The sequence below is a fragment of the Corvus cornix genome, chromosome 5 (assembly GCF_000738735.6).
Source record: "Corvus cornix cornix isolate S_Up_H32 chromosome 5, ASM73873v5, whole genome shotgun sequence".
Classification (NCBI taxonomy): domain Eukaryota; kingdom Metazoa; phylum Chordata; class Aves; order Passeriformes; family Corvidae; genus Corvus; species Corvus cornix.
The window spans coordinates 11,978,788-11,994,194 of NC_046335.1; the positions used below are offsets into that span (position 1 = coordinate 11,978,788).

At 42.5% G+C, this 15,407-nt stretch overlaps 1 protein-coding gene across 10 annotated transcripts in view; it reads right to left on the bottom strand.

The window, feature by feature from the left end:
* The window catches only part of EML1 (EMAP like 1), a 122,436-nt gene that overhangs the window by 79,213 nt on the left and 27,816 nt on the right, over window positions 1-15,407 (bottom strand). For 2 of the 10 annotated variants that reach the window (XM_039552350.1, XM_039552348.1), the window contains exon 1: window positions 677-904. The exons of 7 other annotated variants lie outside the window; for them this stretch is intronic. In XM_039552350.1, the coding sequence (XP_039408284.1) occupies window positions 677-743 (67 nt within the window). In that variant the 5' untranslated portion in view covers window positions 744-904. Of the gene's footprint in view, window positions 1-676; window positions 905-15,407 lie in introns of those variants that run through there. One more of the 10 variants, XM_039552349.1, reaches the window with a different exon arrangement.

Below are 15,407 nucleotides of genomic sequence, written 5' to 3' on the forward strand. Positions count from 1 at the left end.
CCTTAAAACACAGCAGAAAGAAAAATCGGTAACTGAAGGCCAGCTCCCGTAACTCCACACAGGCATCTCACACCTCAACACCACCCTTCGCTGGTGCAGAGAGGCGCCGGGTGGGCTCTGGGAGCGGGGACGGGCAGGGGGCTGAAGGACACCTGTCCTCGCCGCGGTGTCCCACTGCGCCCCCGGGGTCACGGGCAGCTCGGCCCTATACATGTATATAAATACAGGTCTTATACATATATATATATTTATATATATATGTGTATGTGTGTGTGTACGTTGGCATACGCGTAACGGAGACAAGCAGCGGTGGGTGACCGCTTGAGCTACCAAATCTGCCTTAGGGAAAGATGCACACAGACATCTACACCATCCACATACGCACACGTATCTCAGCATATTCCCATGAAGGAGGTTCAGAAGTTACTCGCAGAGGCGCCCCGAGGACTGGCAGGTTTCCCGCCGTATAACGGGGGAGGCTGAAGGGGGTGAAGTTTCCTCCCTCCTGCTCTCCCCGAGTTGCGCTGCGGAGCCGGGCGGCCCTGGGCGGCAAAGACGCCGCCGGCAGCCTGGACCAGGCCCGCTCCCGGCGCTGCCTTCCCCGCGCCGGCCTCCGCCTCCGCCCCGCCGGAGCGCCGGGACCCCGCTGCTCGCCGGGGGCCGCCCCCGCCCTTACCGTTGCAGAACTGGAGCAGCGAGGAGGTGTCGTAGAGGCTGCTGTAGCTGGAGAAGCCGTCCTCCATCCTGCCGCTGCGCTCCCGGCGTCCCCTCGGCTGTCCCGGCGGCCGCCCGCTGCCTGCTCGCCCACACGCTGCGGAGCGGAGGCGGCTGGGGCCGCGGCGGCCTCGCTGCCTGCCTCACTCAGTTGCCATGGCAACCCATTCACTCCGCCGCGGCTGGGGCGGCGGCCGCTCCGCTCCGCTCCGCCGCCGAGGCGCGGGGGGAGACCCGCGGGGCGGGCCGGGGCGGGCCGGGGCGGGGCGGCCGCCGTCACGGCGGGGCCCGGGGGCCGGGGGGGACCCCGGGGCGGCAGGGCGAGCGAGGAGCCGCGTCTTTCGGCCGGCGCGGCCATCTCTTCTGAGCAGCCCCGCCGGCAGCGGGCCGCGGCTGAGAGAAGGGCGAGCCGCGGTCCCGCTGCCGCGCCCGGGGCTCTGCGGCCGCCTGACCGCGGGGCCCGGCACCACCGGGTGTCCCGGCACCACCGGGTGTCCCGATCGGGCCGAGGTGGAGCAGAGACACCGCCCGGCCCTGCGGCGGGATGTGCCCGCCGGTGACCCCGGAGTTAACCCGGAGTACGGCCACGGACACAGTTAGGCCGGAGCGTCCCTGAATGCGGGGCAGGGGTTTTGCGGTGGCAGCTGTGCAGCCGGGGAGCCCCGCGCACACAGCCTCAGCATCCCTCGGCTGCCTTATCTGAGGCTCCTCTCGTTTCTTCCACTGAAGCAACAGCATGCCTGTAATTGCACCTTCTGCCCTCCACTGATTTCAATGGCGATTCTCCTGGCTACAGTGTGGAGCTGTCACGATAACATTGTAATTGATACTCTCTTACAAAACCAAAAAGAATTATACACACTTTTATTCCTTATGCCATTTTATATAGTTTAAACTATGTAGTTTGAAGAGTGATACGCTTTCCCAATACAGGATACTAAAATAGCTTTAACTGCTTTACATATTTTATCTAGGTATGTTCATAATGTCCATTCATGGTGAGACAAAGGTAATGGTCCAAAACTGGTGGCTAGTAATATTGAAAAGTTATTTGATACATTTTGGGCTTCAATTTCTGTGCTAAGGGATGTTGAAGTATCCAGTGACTGAAATATATTTTTATTTCAAGCTCCTCGAGGGGTACAAGGGAAATAGCACATTGCATATCTATAGCACCTTTCATTTTGAAAAATGCCGAGGCACTTAACACATCATGTCTTCAGGCCTCCGTCCTTTCAGGAGCTTTTTGCAGGGCAGTTCCGTCATGTGGATCCATTTATGGGTGTGGGTTTGGTATATGTGAGTCTTTTCACCAACCACTAAACCATGGCAGTGCTAACACAAAAGTATGCTATAAAATTAGGCAGAGATATCAGTTCCATGTTAAAGTGGAGTGAAAAGTGCTCCCTCCTGAATTGCCAGTGCCAATATTGGTAGAGTTGAAGTCATCTCCAGCACAAGTACTTACTCAGCCTGATGTGCTTAACTTGTATCAGACAAAAACAACTGCATTTTATAGCTGTGGGCTATAAATAACAGAAAAATTGTGGTACTTTAATTAAATATTTAAAAAACCCCAAACCCTGAGATCAAAAAATAATAGAAAATTACTTCAAAAATACAAAAGCATATAGGTTTTCTCAGTGTTTTAAATGAGTCATGATTCTTTCTCATCCTTAAAATTAACACAGAGCCCTTAGGTTTTCTCATGACCTTTTCATTCATAAGCCATCGAACATTTCAAACGTCCTATATTATTCTAAAACATTGTACACACACAGAAAGACATGTATGGAATTTTTGGCAGATGAGTTGCAACAATAGAAAAATGAAGCTCATTTTCAGTAAAAATTTTGACTAAGAATTTCTTTCATGTTAAAACATTATTGCTATAATTTGGTTATTATTTTTGAAGTTGAGAAGTGTTTTAATATGCTCATTTTCCACCATCTTGAGACAAAAGGTGTGCTCGCCATAAGATGTCAATAACGTATACCTCCTTCAGATGGGCAGGTTTTGAAAAATAAATATATGAAACCTATGCTATCTAAAAGTATTATGTTTGTAGTAAAAACTGTGTTGTCAGAGTGCTACAAAGATAAGAGAAGTAAATGCCCAGTAACTTTTATGAGATTTGCCAAAGTAGGATAAAGGCCAGAAAGAGGCAATGCAGCTCCATTTCAGAGAGTAGAAATTAAAAGTCTCTTAGAAACTCAAATCTAATCCATCCTTAAAGAGAGATACAACATATAAAACCTTACTATAGATTACCCACTGAAATTAGTGGTGAAGGTGTCTGTGGAGCCGTTCAGCTCAGCGTGCTGCAAATCAGCTCAGAGAAGTGACAGAAAATGGTCTCAGCTCCAGTCTCCAGATGCTGTTATGCTGCCATTATACTCTAAGGGCAAGGGTTAGAAAAGGGAAACACTTTCATAACTTAATGATTTTGAGACATGTTACAATCTCATTACACTAAACTGCACCACAAGGTGCAAAATGAAAAAGAAATTCTGTCTGGCTGTGGGAACAATGGGACAATGGATTAGAAGGATGCACTAATGTGCCTCTGGGAATTCTTCTGGTATGGTGAAACAACAAAAACACTTTTAATTGACCATTTTTCAGTATACTGTAACCTTCATCGTTTGTACAGTTCAAAGCCAGTTCTTTGGTAAGTGTGAAACCATATAGATGGGAATGTGGCATCCTGAGCAGCACAGTGGGGCTGGTATATCTGGAGAGGATTTGTTGCTGTACATTTGTGCACACTGACTGCTGGCAGTCAGAAACTGTATGATGTTACATTTCTGAAAGCTGTATTTTATAGCTAATTATTTAAGTTTTGTTTGTCTTGAGTAGTGTAATGCAAATGACTATTAGCTAAGTGAGAACAAAAAAGCTTTCACCCATCCCGTGCTGAATTTTCAGGAATAAATATACTCCAATTTTAGGACAAGGAAGACTTGCTTTCACTCCCTGTTAACAGGCTGTAGTCAAATATCACAGAATCATACAATATTCTGAGTTGGGAGCGGTTCACTAGGATCATCAGTGTCCAACTGATAATTTTGATGTTTCACATATCCCTTCCCGAAAATAGGATCAGGCGGCTTTCACCATGTGTGGTAGCTTGGACAGTCTGCCCTTCATAGCCGCCCCCTGGGTCTGTGCTGGATGCCACTGCTTCCAGCGGGCTTGTGTGGGGGATGAGGTGATGGCACTTGCTAAGGGAAGGACGCTGTGATTTGGCTGTCAGTGGCAAAGCCCGCTGTGCAGAGCTGCTGATGCTATCAGGTGCAGTGAGCCCTTCTGTGCAGAGTTTACAGGAGGTGAAGGCTCAGTTCACCACAGAGGCTGGAGGGCTCTTCTTCCAGGTCAGTGCAAAGCCTGTCTGCTGAACAGATCAGGGAAGCTTGGATGGCTGCTGGGCACATTGAACATACATTGTAACTGGAAAAATCTTCATCAGGCAAAGCATCTAACACCATCAGCAAATGTGCTGGTTTTGCTAAAATTTATCAGTGGATATAATTATAGTATCTATTTTACCATGACTAACTTTTGAAGATCCCCTCAAGCTCTTTCGCAATCATTTGATAGGTCACATCTACTGCAGCGTGATCAAAGGGAGCTGAGCTCATTTCTGTAGCTCACTGTGTTTCCATTTAACATGTAAGAGTCCGTTTCACCATACACAGTCTTACTTAATGCAGCAGTTGGTCTCTGCTTGAGCCTGGAAGCTTTTAAATTGTTTGTTCAAGATTTGCTTTTCCTCTGTGAATCAGAAGTTTCAGCCATTAAAAAGCTGAAGCACTGCAACATTTGGTGCCTGGGCCCAGACTGCAATCCAAAACACAAGTGTGTTTCTCCCTGAATCATCTCATTCAAAACAGAAGGAATGGGCATCTTTTCCAGCTGTTCATCACCAGCACTGAGAGTTAGATGGTCTGAAAGCTGGCATCAGAGCACAGGCACAGTGCCCTGCCTCAGTGTTGGAGGACACAGTGCTTTGACAGAAGCTGGGCGCCTGGGCTGAGCAGCACAATGCCCAGCAGCAGCAGCAGCAGGAGCAGCAGCAGCAGGAGCAGCAGGAGCAAGCTGCACACAGCAGGAGCCCTGGGGAAGGAAGAGCCGATGCCTGGTTTAGGCACTAGCAGAATGAGATCAGCACTTAGCAGAGAGAGGCTCTGGGGTTAAATTTTGGATTTGGCTTCCCAAAATCTGATGAAATCCTGATTTATAGTGATTTTTTTTTATTTATTTGTTTACCCTTTCTATTCCGAAAGCAGCAGGAATGTTTGGGTTTTTAAAGAGAATTTCATGCAGTGAATAAATTGTCTTCATTCTTCAGAAGTGCCTTTTTCTCGTTGCTAAGACTATCTCCAGGTATTGGCTGTCAGGATACCACCATAGGCTCAAATAAGGATTTCCTTTCCTAGTGTGGTGTAGGAAAGGAAGAAGTACCTTGCTGCCCAGTCTCTTTTGTGAGAACACTTCAACCACTGGAATAATCATTCATTCTAAGTAGCAGGACTCCAGTGTTTCAGCCACAGCAGGGAGCTTCATGAATGTCACTACAAAGCAGACTTCATGCATGTGGGAAAGATGGGGTATAAGAGGAGGATCACCATTATACCAGCACAGTCTGAGCGCATTAAAAATACAGTATAACAAATGTAGGATGAAACCATCAAATCTGTGCAGGTTTAACAATCCAAATGAAAATATGTTGCAATATGTCTGTATATATCATGTTGTTTTGAACTACATATATTTGAATTACGGAAGTTTCTCTATAATTAATAACAATAGTCTTAATCATACTGCCCAGGAAAAAAGAAATATTGCTTTGCAGATTGGTTAATTTGTAAATACAAAGAGAAGACTTTGAAGATGAAAAGAATAATGCTTTCCACATCTCTGACTCTTCCTATTCAAAGATGGGAGGCTGCTCAGCAAACACTGATGCTTTCAGACTTGCATCACCTTTTCGAAATAAATGTTGGCTTTATTTGCTTATTTGGAAAATGGGAAGAAAAACATGACACAGCCGAAGTCATGCTGGGAAGTCTGTGACAGAATCAAACCAGAATAACTATCAGTTATTGCACTAACTGCAATATGAGTCTACTGAGAATACCCTGCCTGTAAACACTGAAGATACTACTCATATGGTTTGTTATGAAATGCTTTCAAGCACAGTGACTGCAGTAGAAATACTCTTATTTTTGCAAGGCCCCCTAACACTCTGAGTTCAATGCACATCAATGCATGTAATGGCCGAGTGCAGACTTACTACATCCACAGCTGTGACATTGTGATTTGAAACTGATGAGAAGCAAAATATACTACAGGTACACAGGAATACAACTCCTGTTCCATATTCCATTGCAATCTGCAGATGGGAACAGCATTTCTGAGATATTAATACTTGTGAGATTGATGTGAAGAGGTGCAATGATGGATGGCATGACACAAAATGATCCATCCACTCTTCAAAATTACTCCTTAGAAGTTTTCAATTCTAACTCAGTTCTGCAACCCTATTTTTGGTTATTTCAGCCCTCAATAGAGGCTGAAAGCTTCTACTAGCAGAGCTCTTTGATATCTATGTGCCCTCCTGTGAGAGGGGCATCTCTGGTTTCAGGTGCAATAGCTTTGGCACAGGTTCACCAGTTCACCGTTCAGGGCACAGGATCATCCCTACAGGTTTGTGTCATTCCCCAGGGGGAATTCCCTCCCAGCAGAAGGACCTTTCCTGCATCCACTGGAACCTCAGGCAGCCCCAGGAATGGAGGTATTTGGAAATACTTTCAGCCAGTATGAAAAAGTGATTTGTTTTGTTTTAATTTCTATGCTATGATTATAAAGATGTTACTGTGACAGTATATGTTCCAGAGATCTATTTTATGCATATATTTAAATAATAGTTTGTTAAAATTTAATATCTTGGTTCTACAAAGCCACAGCTACATAAATCTATGCCTTCTGAATTATATTAGAGAAGAATGAGACTAGAGCAAGCTATAATGTAGATATATTCCTTTTAAATTATATTTAAATAACAGCATAGCAAGTTGATAATTCAAGGTGTACACAAAAATTGCTATTTTTTAACAAAGTGGTTCTACAGTACCCATTCTGTTCACTTTTTTAGAATGAGAATTTTAACTGGACTGTAACAATTCACAGGAACATGTAAAACCTGGAAGTACCAAACAGGATATATGTCCAAAGGTTACATCAGCTGCACTGTGAGGAAGAAGTCGCTCTCCTCTGCAGGTACCCACAGTGCCTGTGATGAGAGCGAAGGATCTCAGCACTCTTTTTTATATTCCCTGATCAGCAGGATGGTGGTTTAAACTTGTGCTTTACCAGGCCTGATATCCCAAATTTCCCACATTCCCATGTCACTGTTTCATTGCTTTTGGGATCCAGCACAATCAAGGGCATCTCACGGGAGCTGATGCGTACCAGGAGAATTTACTGTCAGCCACATAAACTACAAAGCACACATAAAAATGTATCAGTAAGGCAAAACACCATGTTGGTTCAATATATTAATGTTAGAAGGGGCTAGACAATCTCATTTATGGCCCTTTCTACATTTGCAGTTATGTTACTGGAAATTTGCCCAGATACAGAAAATTAAGGCTGGCAAATATCTTCTGAGAGATAGCCGGAAAAAATACTGTATTTCTTCTAGTGATTTCATATGTTATGCTTGCTTTTAGTGAGTGATTTATTGGAAAAACTAATTTGTGCTATTAAACAAGCCATAGGAAGTAGCTGCAAAGAGTTTACCTGTAATCTTAACTCCTGTCATCACATAAGCCTGTTTGCCACTTCAACTAACTTAACTTCAAGTTTTGCTTATCCATCCCCCTGTATCTTTTACCAAATACAATATTAATTATGCCAAAATAAGTAGGGGAAGGAAGAAGACAGTATTTCATTTGTGTGGTGTGGGTTATTTCTGCAGGGGTCAATACCAGCTCGACTGGTTCAAACTCATTGAATTTCCATGAGCTTTCCTTGAGTGGGTGGAGGAACAGGAGAGTGGATTGCAGTGTGACCTACAAGGGCTAGGCAGGAATTTCAGTCCACTATACTTGCAGGTTCCTTTGATATCTTACAGAGCCCAAGACCACCTACATTGTGATCTTCATCCCTCCACTGCTTTTGCTGCCTCAGCTTATTTCTGCTTTCCCAGTTCAAGATCTCAAGACACAGCCTGGGGATGGAAGGAAAGAGTTAAACCATCAGCTAATCTAAACTTGGCTGGCTGGAGAAAAAAGCAATAGGAAATAATCCTTTCCTACAATTTTAGACATTTCTTTACACTGATTTCCAGCATGGGCTGTAGCTTTTATTTTTGTGGGTAACTATAGTTCTGAATTAAACTTTTTTATTTACTTTGGAACAGAATTTGCCTTGGAAGAATTTTTTTTTTGTTCTGGTCTGTGCAATCACCCAAGGCCCACAATGTGATCAAAGCAATTTTGTGTTAAATGTGTTTTTTTGAAGTAATTTCTGTCTGCAGGTTTATAGCAAGTACATCCAGAAATTTAGATAAATTTCACTTTTGAATTCCTTGGAACATATAAAATGTAAGAAATAAAATGCAAAAAAGGAAGTGGTTGAACCAAAGAAGCCTTCACTGAATAGGCATTAGGGTTTACATGGCAGGATCAGGTCCATACAGTAATGAAATATTTGGCTTTTGGAGAAAGAATTCTGGTTGTTCTTAAAACACCTCTGCCAGTGCAAGGTGTAGAATTACTAATCCTCCTCAGGGTAAGCCATGCGTGGCATTCTTCTCTTTGGTGGTGGCATTCAAGAGAGTCCTGGATGGAGGAAAAAGTAATAGGGGCAATAATGACAGTGTCTGAATGAAGCCCTGAGAGACAGCCGAGGCCCTGCCGCCTGGCTGCCAGCCATCCAAGCATGAGGAACAATCGTACGTTTGTTTCAGATACCAAGTTACCTAATTTGAAAAATGTTTCCTGATGCAGCCCTTTAATTCTTAAGTATTTCACCACCTGACATTTCTCTCTCAAGCTTTCAAAGAGGCAAGAGAAAACCAGAGCTTCAGATAAGTGAAAGAAGAAAAACTAAACGGATTTTGTCATTAGCAGTCATAATTCAAGAAAAAAAGGGCAAGAAGACTTTTCAACTTTTTGATGCCAGATAACCCCTCACTGTCCCTCTACTTTCTGACAGAATAAATGCTGGAATAAAGAATAGAATCAATCTCAAAAGAAAAATATGTATTTTTTGCCAAAAATTATACAAGCAGATGCAGCCATGAACAAGACCATTAGGAACATAAAATCCCTGCAGTGTGCGCTGGCTGATGAAGGGCTGGGAGTTGCCAAGGGACATTCTGTGACCACCATGCAGTCCAAACTAAGATCTTGCTCTAAACATCAGCCTGCAATCCTGTTATGCAGGGGTCTGCTTCCTTTTCCTTTGCATTCTTCCTCTTAAACAGCTCTTTTGCATATCAGTAGCTGTTTAATGAATGTGTTGGCCATGAAATCTTGCACTGAAGAATTTTTCATCTTTTGCCCAAACTATCCTTTCAGACAAAGATTCCCATGTTAAGGTGAATGAGTTTCCCTAAATTAAGGGATGGGTAGAATAGGTCAAGGGCCAACTCTTCATGCGTAACCTCACAGAGCACCATCAGCTTCAGCTGAATTCTTGGTTTCATTCCTTTTTATTTATTAGAAAAAGTGTTATATAGCTTTGTGGCACTACACACAGAAATAATTACAAATAACCTAGCTGCTTAATGTTCATCAGAGACTCCATTCAACTAAATAGTCCTTTGGCAAAGTCAAAACTCTGGATCCAGATTTGTCAGATTTAAACGTGCATAATATCTTTTATTTCAAGACATCAGTGGATATTTTTTGTATTCAGCAGTCATTTCAGCGGGGGAAAAAGAGTTTTGCAATACTGATGCAATTTAGTATTTTATGACAAATTAAGAAAATAAAGACATTTCAAAGAAGTCGATGGCATTCATTTCAGATAAGTAAGATATTTTAGAGGAAAACCCACATGAGACTCTGGTAAGGGACATTTTTCCAACTTCATAAATGACATTAAATATCTTTTGATGACCATCCAAGAGTAAGGAGTAAATAATACTTTATGCTGGAAAAGAATACATGTGACTCATGATTTTCAGCTGTTGTAGATGTGAACTTGTGGAAAATGATGCAATTAGAGGACAGAAGCAGCGCAAAATATCTGTTTACATTCAGCTCTGCTGAGCAGATCAGAACTGCTGAAGGGCCGGAGAAAAAAACGTAATTTTCTCTTAGTTCATGTCCTCTGTCAACTACGTCCTGCTTGGAGTTACCTCATATTCAAGCAGTACAATTAAGGGAAAGTCTTGATATGATTTAGCATTTTTTAGTTTTTTCATTTGTCTGATGAAGAGTGTGTGCTCTGTCATTCATTCTCCATTTCCTTCCATGTGAAATTAGGAATTATGGTATATGAAGACTGAAACCCAGAGTTTTTCCATCTCTGCATGTTTTTCCATGGAACTCAGAAACTCAAGTTCTGCCAGTGCAGGGGAAGGAGAGGAAATGTAGTAATAAAGCTCCTGGCTTCATCACAAGCCCCTTTCTGACCTGACCAGAGGAAAGTGTGTGGAAAGGGATTGAACAATCCAGGATAAGTATAGATGAATGGCAGAAGTATGTTCATGTAAAATCAGGAAGAAAAATCCACAAAATAAGATCTGAGCAGGGACAGTGAGGTTACAAGATGTCATGCTACAAGTGCATAGGAAGGAGGCCACGAGAGTGCTGGTCCAGTACTCAGGGGTGCAAGGCAACTAAAGACAGATGACATGAGGAAAGTACAAGTGATTGATGACTTTTTTGTTTCTGTCTTCATTAAAGCTGTATTTCAACAAACGTGTTAAGACAATGCTGTTGCTGAAAAATGTAGTTACACCTCCATTCCCACCTCCTCACTGCCTTCCTTCATCCCTCAGTCACAGTGATTTGTAAGGGCGTGCAGAGATCTGGATGGGGAACTGCTCCAGCTGAAAATTAATCTAGCAAATAGGTGGTAGTTACTAAGATCAATTAGTTATGCAGTTTGATCCATCTCTTAGCTGTACTGCAATCAATGTTTTATTTTAAATTAGCTAACCATCCTATGATGCTTAAAGGGCAGATGATTCAGTCTCTGAGTGACTGGATGTTTAATGTTTCAGAGGATCAGAAGTGGGAAAGAATGGGACCTGTATTTTAAATTGGAGAAAAAAAGAGTAGGAGATTATTGTTCAGTTGATTAAATTAAATTAAATTTCTGCTCCAAAACTTAGGATTTTTTAGACATACATGTCATGAGTGCCTAGGTAATAAAAGGGAAGTGGGTAGCATTCAGCTTTCATTGTAAGAACAAAGTCTCTCAAACCAGCTTAGTTCTTCCCATGCCTGTATTGTGCTGTGGATGGGGGAAAGGGAATTTGTGTCATGTAGCTCAGCTTCCATAAGGCTTTCTGTACACTCATGACACTCCTAGAAACGAGAAATGAGGAAACACAGCCTCGCTGACCCTGCTACACCCATTCAGACAGGTGTAGGACTGTTGAGATAACCATACCTAAACAGTGACAAAAAATGGAAAAGGGTATGAAATATGAGTCTGCACATCTTCCACCCCACCACAGTCCACATTTTCATTAGTGGCTGAAAAAGGAAGCGGAAGACATACTCAATAAATGTGCTGGTCACAGTTTGAGAGCTCTGCAAGTATGCTCGTCAACAGGCAGATCAAATTTTTTAAAAGACCTTGTCAGCTTGAAGGAATTATCTGTAAAAGCAAGATAAAATGTACTAAGGACCAGTACCAGGGGCTACATTTAGACAGGAATTATCTGCTGGAAGGTGGGTAATAACCAGTTAGGAAATAGCTTGACTGGGGGTAGACCACAAACCAAACATGCAGCTGTGCTATGCAGAGTGGAAAAGGCAAGCAATATAATACAGTGGATAAATAATCCTGAAAATGTATGAAGAAATCTGCCCACCCTACTCAGCACTGGTAATGCTTCAGCTGGAACATTAGGTCCAGTTAAAATAATATCAACAAAGATTCTCATTCAGGTTAGATATTAGAATAAAAAACTTTTCCTATTTGTAAGAGCAATAAAGCACTGGGGTAAGTTGCCTAGGAAAGTAACAGCTCCTGTGAAATCATTCCAGGGAGCTGTATGTCCTGTTTGATGTGACATAGCTGGTCCTGCTTTGGGTCAGACTGACTACATGAACTCTCAAGGTCTTTTCCAGCCTAGGTTTCCTGAGAGTTACTGCCTAACCCCTTAAGCTTTCTGGGGAAAAGTAGCTCCAGGCCAATTTCTGTGGGCACTTTGCTGTTGCTCTCCTCACATGGGTTCACAAGTAATTGACTGATGTGCCTCAAATAACTCCAATTCACTTTGAAAATTCTCTTTCAGTTGCTAGGAAGCTGGAATATAAATTACAATATTGTCCCACTTTGTGTGTGTGTGTGTGTTCTAAGGAGATCAGTTTTTCCCCATTTAAGTCATTAGTAATATATTCCTACCACCTCCAAGAGCAGGTGATGAAGAAAACAGTTTAGTTAATATCACACCAGAAAATAAAGTTGATATACCAAAAAACAAGTCACTTTACTGAGTACTCATGTATGGTGCTACTATTCTGGGGGCTAGTGATGGAGAATCAGCCTTTCTTCTCACAGCCACTGGTGTGTGTCAGGTCAGGTCCACATGAAGCAATCACAGTGCACTAAGTGCTTGTTATAAAATGAGCTAATGCCTCTTTCACTCTTGTGGGTACAAAGCAAAGTCAAAACTTGGCAAAAAATCACTATCACAGTTGCAACAGTGAAATGCCAAAAGCCTGACCAGGCATTAGGACTGAGGTGTCCTCACTGTCTGCTTCCCAGACAGTGTGTGGGATGCCTGGGATTTCATTTTTCTACTCTGTTCACTTTTTTGTATCCACTCCTATAATGCTTGTATGGACAAGCTGATGAAGTCGAAAGGCAATTCACACTGACTGAAGTATTTGTTTTCAGTTGAAAACCACTATTTGCTATTCAGCAGACAAACATGTACACCTATGGAAAGGAGAGCTGTCATGGCTTTTGATGCTCCTGAGCATCTGTAATCTGCAGATCTGAAAATATTTTAAAGTGGGTTCAGCCTATATATGTCTTCATATCACAAAGTACTGCTACGGACAGAATTGAATGTTGGATGTGTTTATATTATTCCCTTGTATGAGATGAAAGGCATTTATACATCTCTTTTGTCTGCATTCACACACACCTACACATAAAGTCATTCTGTCCTCCCTTTCCCTTATAAAGAGTGAAGATTTAATATGATCTATTTCTTAGTGGCACAATCTCCTATGAAGGCACTCAAAATGATCATTAACCTCGAAGGCTAGACAACCTATTTCCTGTACTTGCCCTTCACAGTGCTAACAGAAGTAGCTTCTACAAGAGAAATTTGGCTTTTACATTATCTAAGACGCACCTTTAAAACAATAAAATATATTAATCTTTTATATATTTCTGAATCTAAACCACAACGTTTAAAATAATATCTTCTCACTTACAAAACTCAGGTTAGCCATTCTGCCTGGGTATCACAGTGTGACATGTGAGAAAGCTGTGGCATTTGGATCTGTGTCCAACAGAGGGAGGTGTTCAGAAACACGGATTTAGTCCAAACTCTTTCTAAGATTAAGGAATTCAATGGAAGGGGAGAGGAGGACACGCACAAATGCAAGCAAGCAGTACAGGCTTTACTATTGCAATTCAATTTGTTTAGCTGCTCTCTGAGAATTCAGGTGTGGAGTCACTGCTGCTTACAGACTCAGGCCTGCTCAGAAGATTTAAGATCAGAGGGGTTTTAGATCAGACAGGTGACAATATCATCTCTGTTTTGAAAGGAACTATGAAGCTCTCAAAAAGAAAAGGCACTACTTATTTCATATCACCTTCTTGATGTAAGATAAACTCAAGCAGAGGTCCAGTCTGGCAGGCACTTCGGGTTCAGTAAAAACCTGAAGTTACTCGGCTGTGCTTTCCTCACAGGCTGTCTCTATGGCAATGGGAAAATATTGTGAGGTATAGGAATGATGGGAATATGACTCAGAGAGCACAGAAAAAGGAACATTCAGAAACATAATTCCCAGTAGGCACAGAGTACGCTTCTCAAAAATACACACAAATCAAAGAGAATCTGCTGCTGCTTTGCACCAGTTTTTTTTATTGGGGAATGCAATTAATAAATAAGGAGCCATGTTGCTGCATATTTTCAGCCCCTCTGTTATCAGAGGGAAACAGAAGCTGGTGGTGAAGGAAACAGCAGCACTCTTCTCTGCTTTCATCCTGCTCTGTTCTCCACAGGGCTGCTATGTGGCTGGAACTGCGTTTATCGGTAAGGGTCATGTTTGGACAGACTCAGTCAAGTCAGCGTGCTACTTCCATGGCCTTTCCAAGTACAAAGCCTTCTCCTTTCAGTTGTGAAACCACAGAGGCCACAGGAAGCCCCTGTGTGAAATCTCCTGTCTCACTGACCCGCGTCCCACCAAATTGGGATTTGGCCCAAATAAAAAGGCAGTAGCCCAAGGCAAGAGCCATCCTGCAGGGAGACATCCCTACAGAGCACAGCATGAGCAAGAATTCCCAGGCTAACCCAGTCCTCTGCTCTGACTGGCCCAGTACCTGATGGGCTTCAGCTTGCCACATAACAGGCATTTATTAAATATCTTGTCCTCAGGAGAATTTCCTCCCCAGTTTTCCTCTTCAGTTATTTAGTCCCAGGAAGCAAATATATATATATCTACACACACACACATATATATATGTATGTGTATATATATGTACTCACACATATATATACACACACATATATATATATATGAGACAAACTCAAGCAGATATATTTATATAAATAATTTTTTTCCCTTTTTAAAAAAACCTTCTACATCTTTCAGCTAGTGCTGATTTCATGGCTTGTATTAGCACTAGCCATTCTCTGAATCCTTTATGGTTTTGGCCTCAGTAGCACTCTGACGTAGTCCCATGGGTCAGTTATGCATTGTGCAAAAGCCTTTGTTTTAATCAAATCTATGTTCTGCCTTTTACTTAGTTTAATGACTCTTTATCCTTGAACTCCAAGAATCATCAGATCAACTACTCTTGAGCATTCAATTTTTTCCTGCATCCCTCTTAAGCTTCCCTTTCAATTTAACTCAACTCCTTCAATCATTTCTGCCCTGAAGGAGGTGAGAGCTTCCTTCCTTCTGGGACCTGTGGAATTTGGGGACTATTCCTAAGCTTCCCCTCCTGACCTGCAAGCTGCTGCTTCTTCATGAGAAATGCAGTGAGCTGATGCAGTCCCAGGCACCCTTTGATCCTGCTCCCCTGAGTTTTACTGTGGGAGGTACAATGGAGTCCTGAGGCATCAACATGATTATACTGTATTCCCTTACTTTAAAAATGCTGGCCACCAGTATTGTTGCTCAGCAACATGAAACTGTGTATACTGCTGGCTTCATTAAACTTTAAAAATATTTTTCCTTGCCAACTCAAATAAATAATTGACGATGATTTCACTGTATATTTAGCATGTCCATTCAAATTCCAGTAAGGAGGTAAAA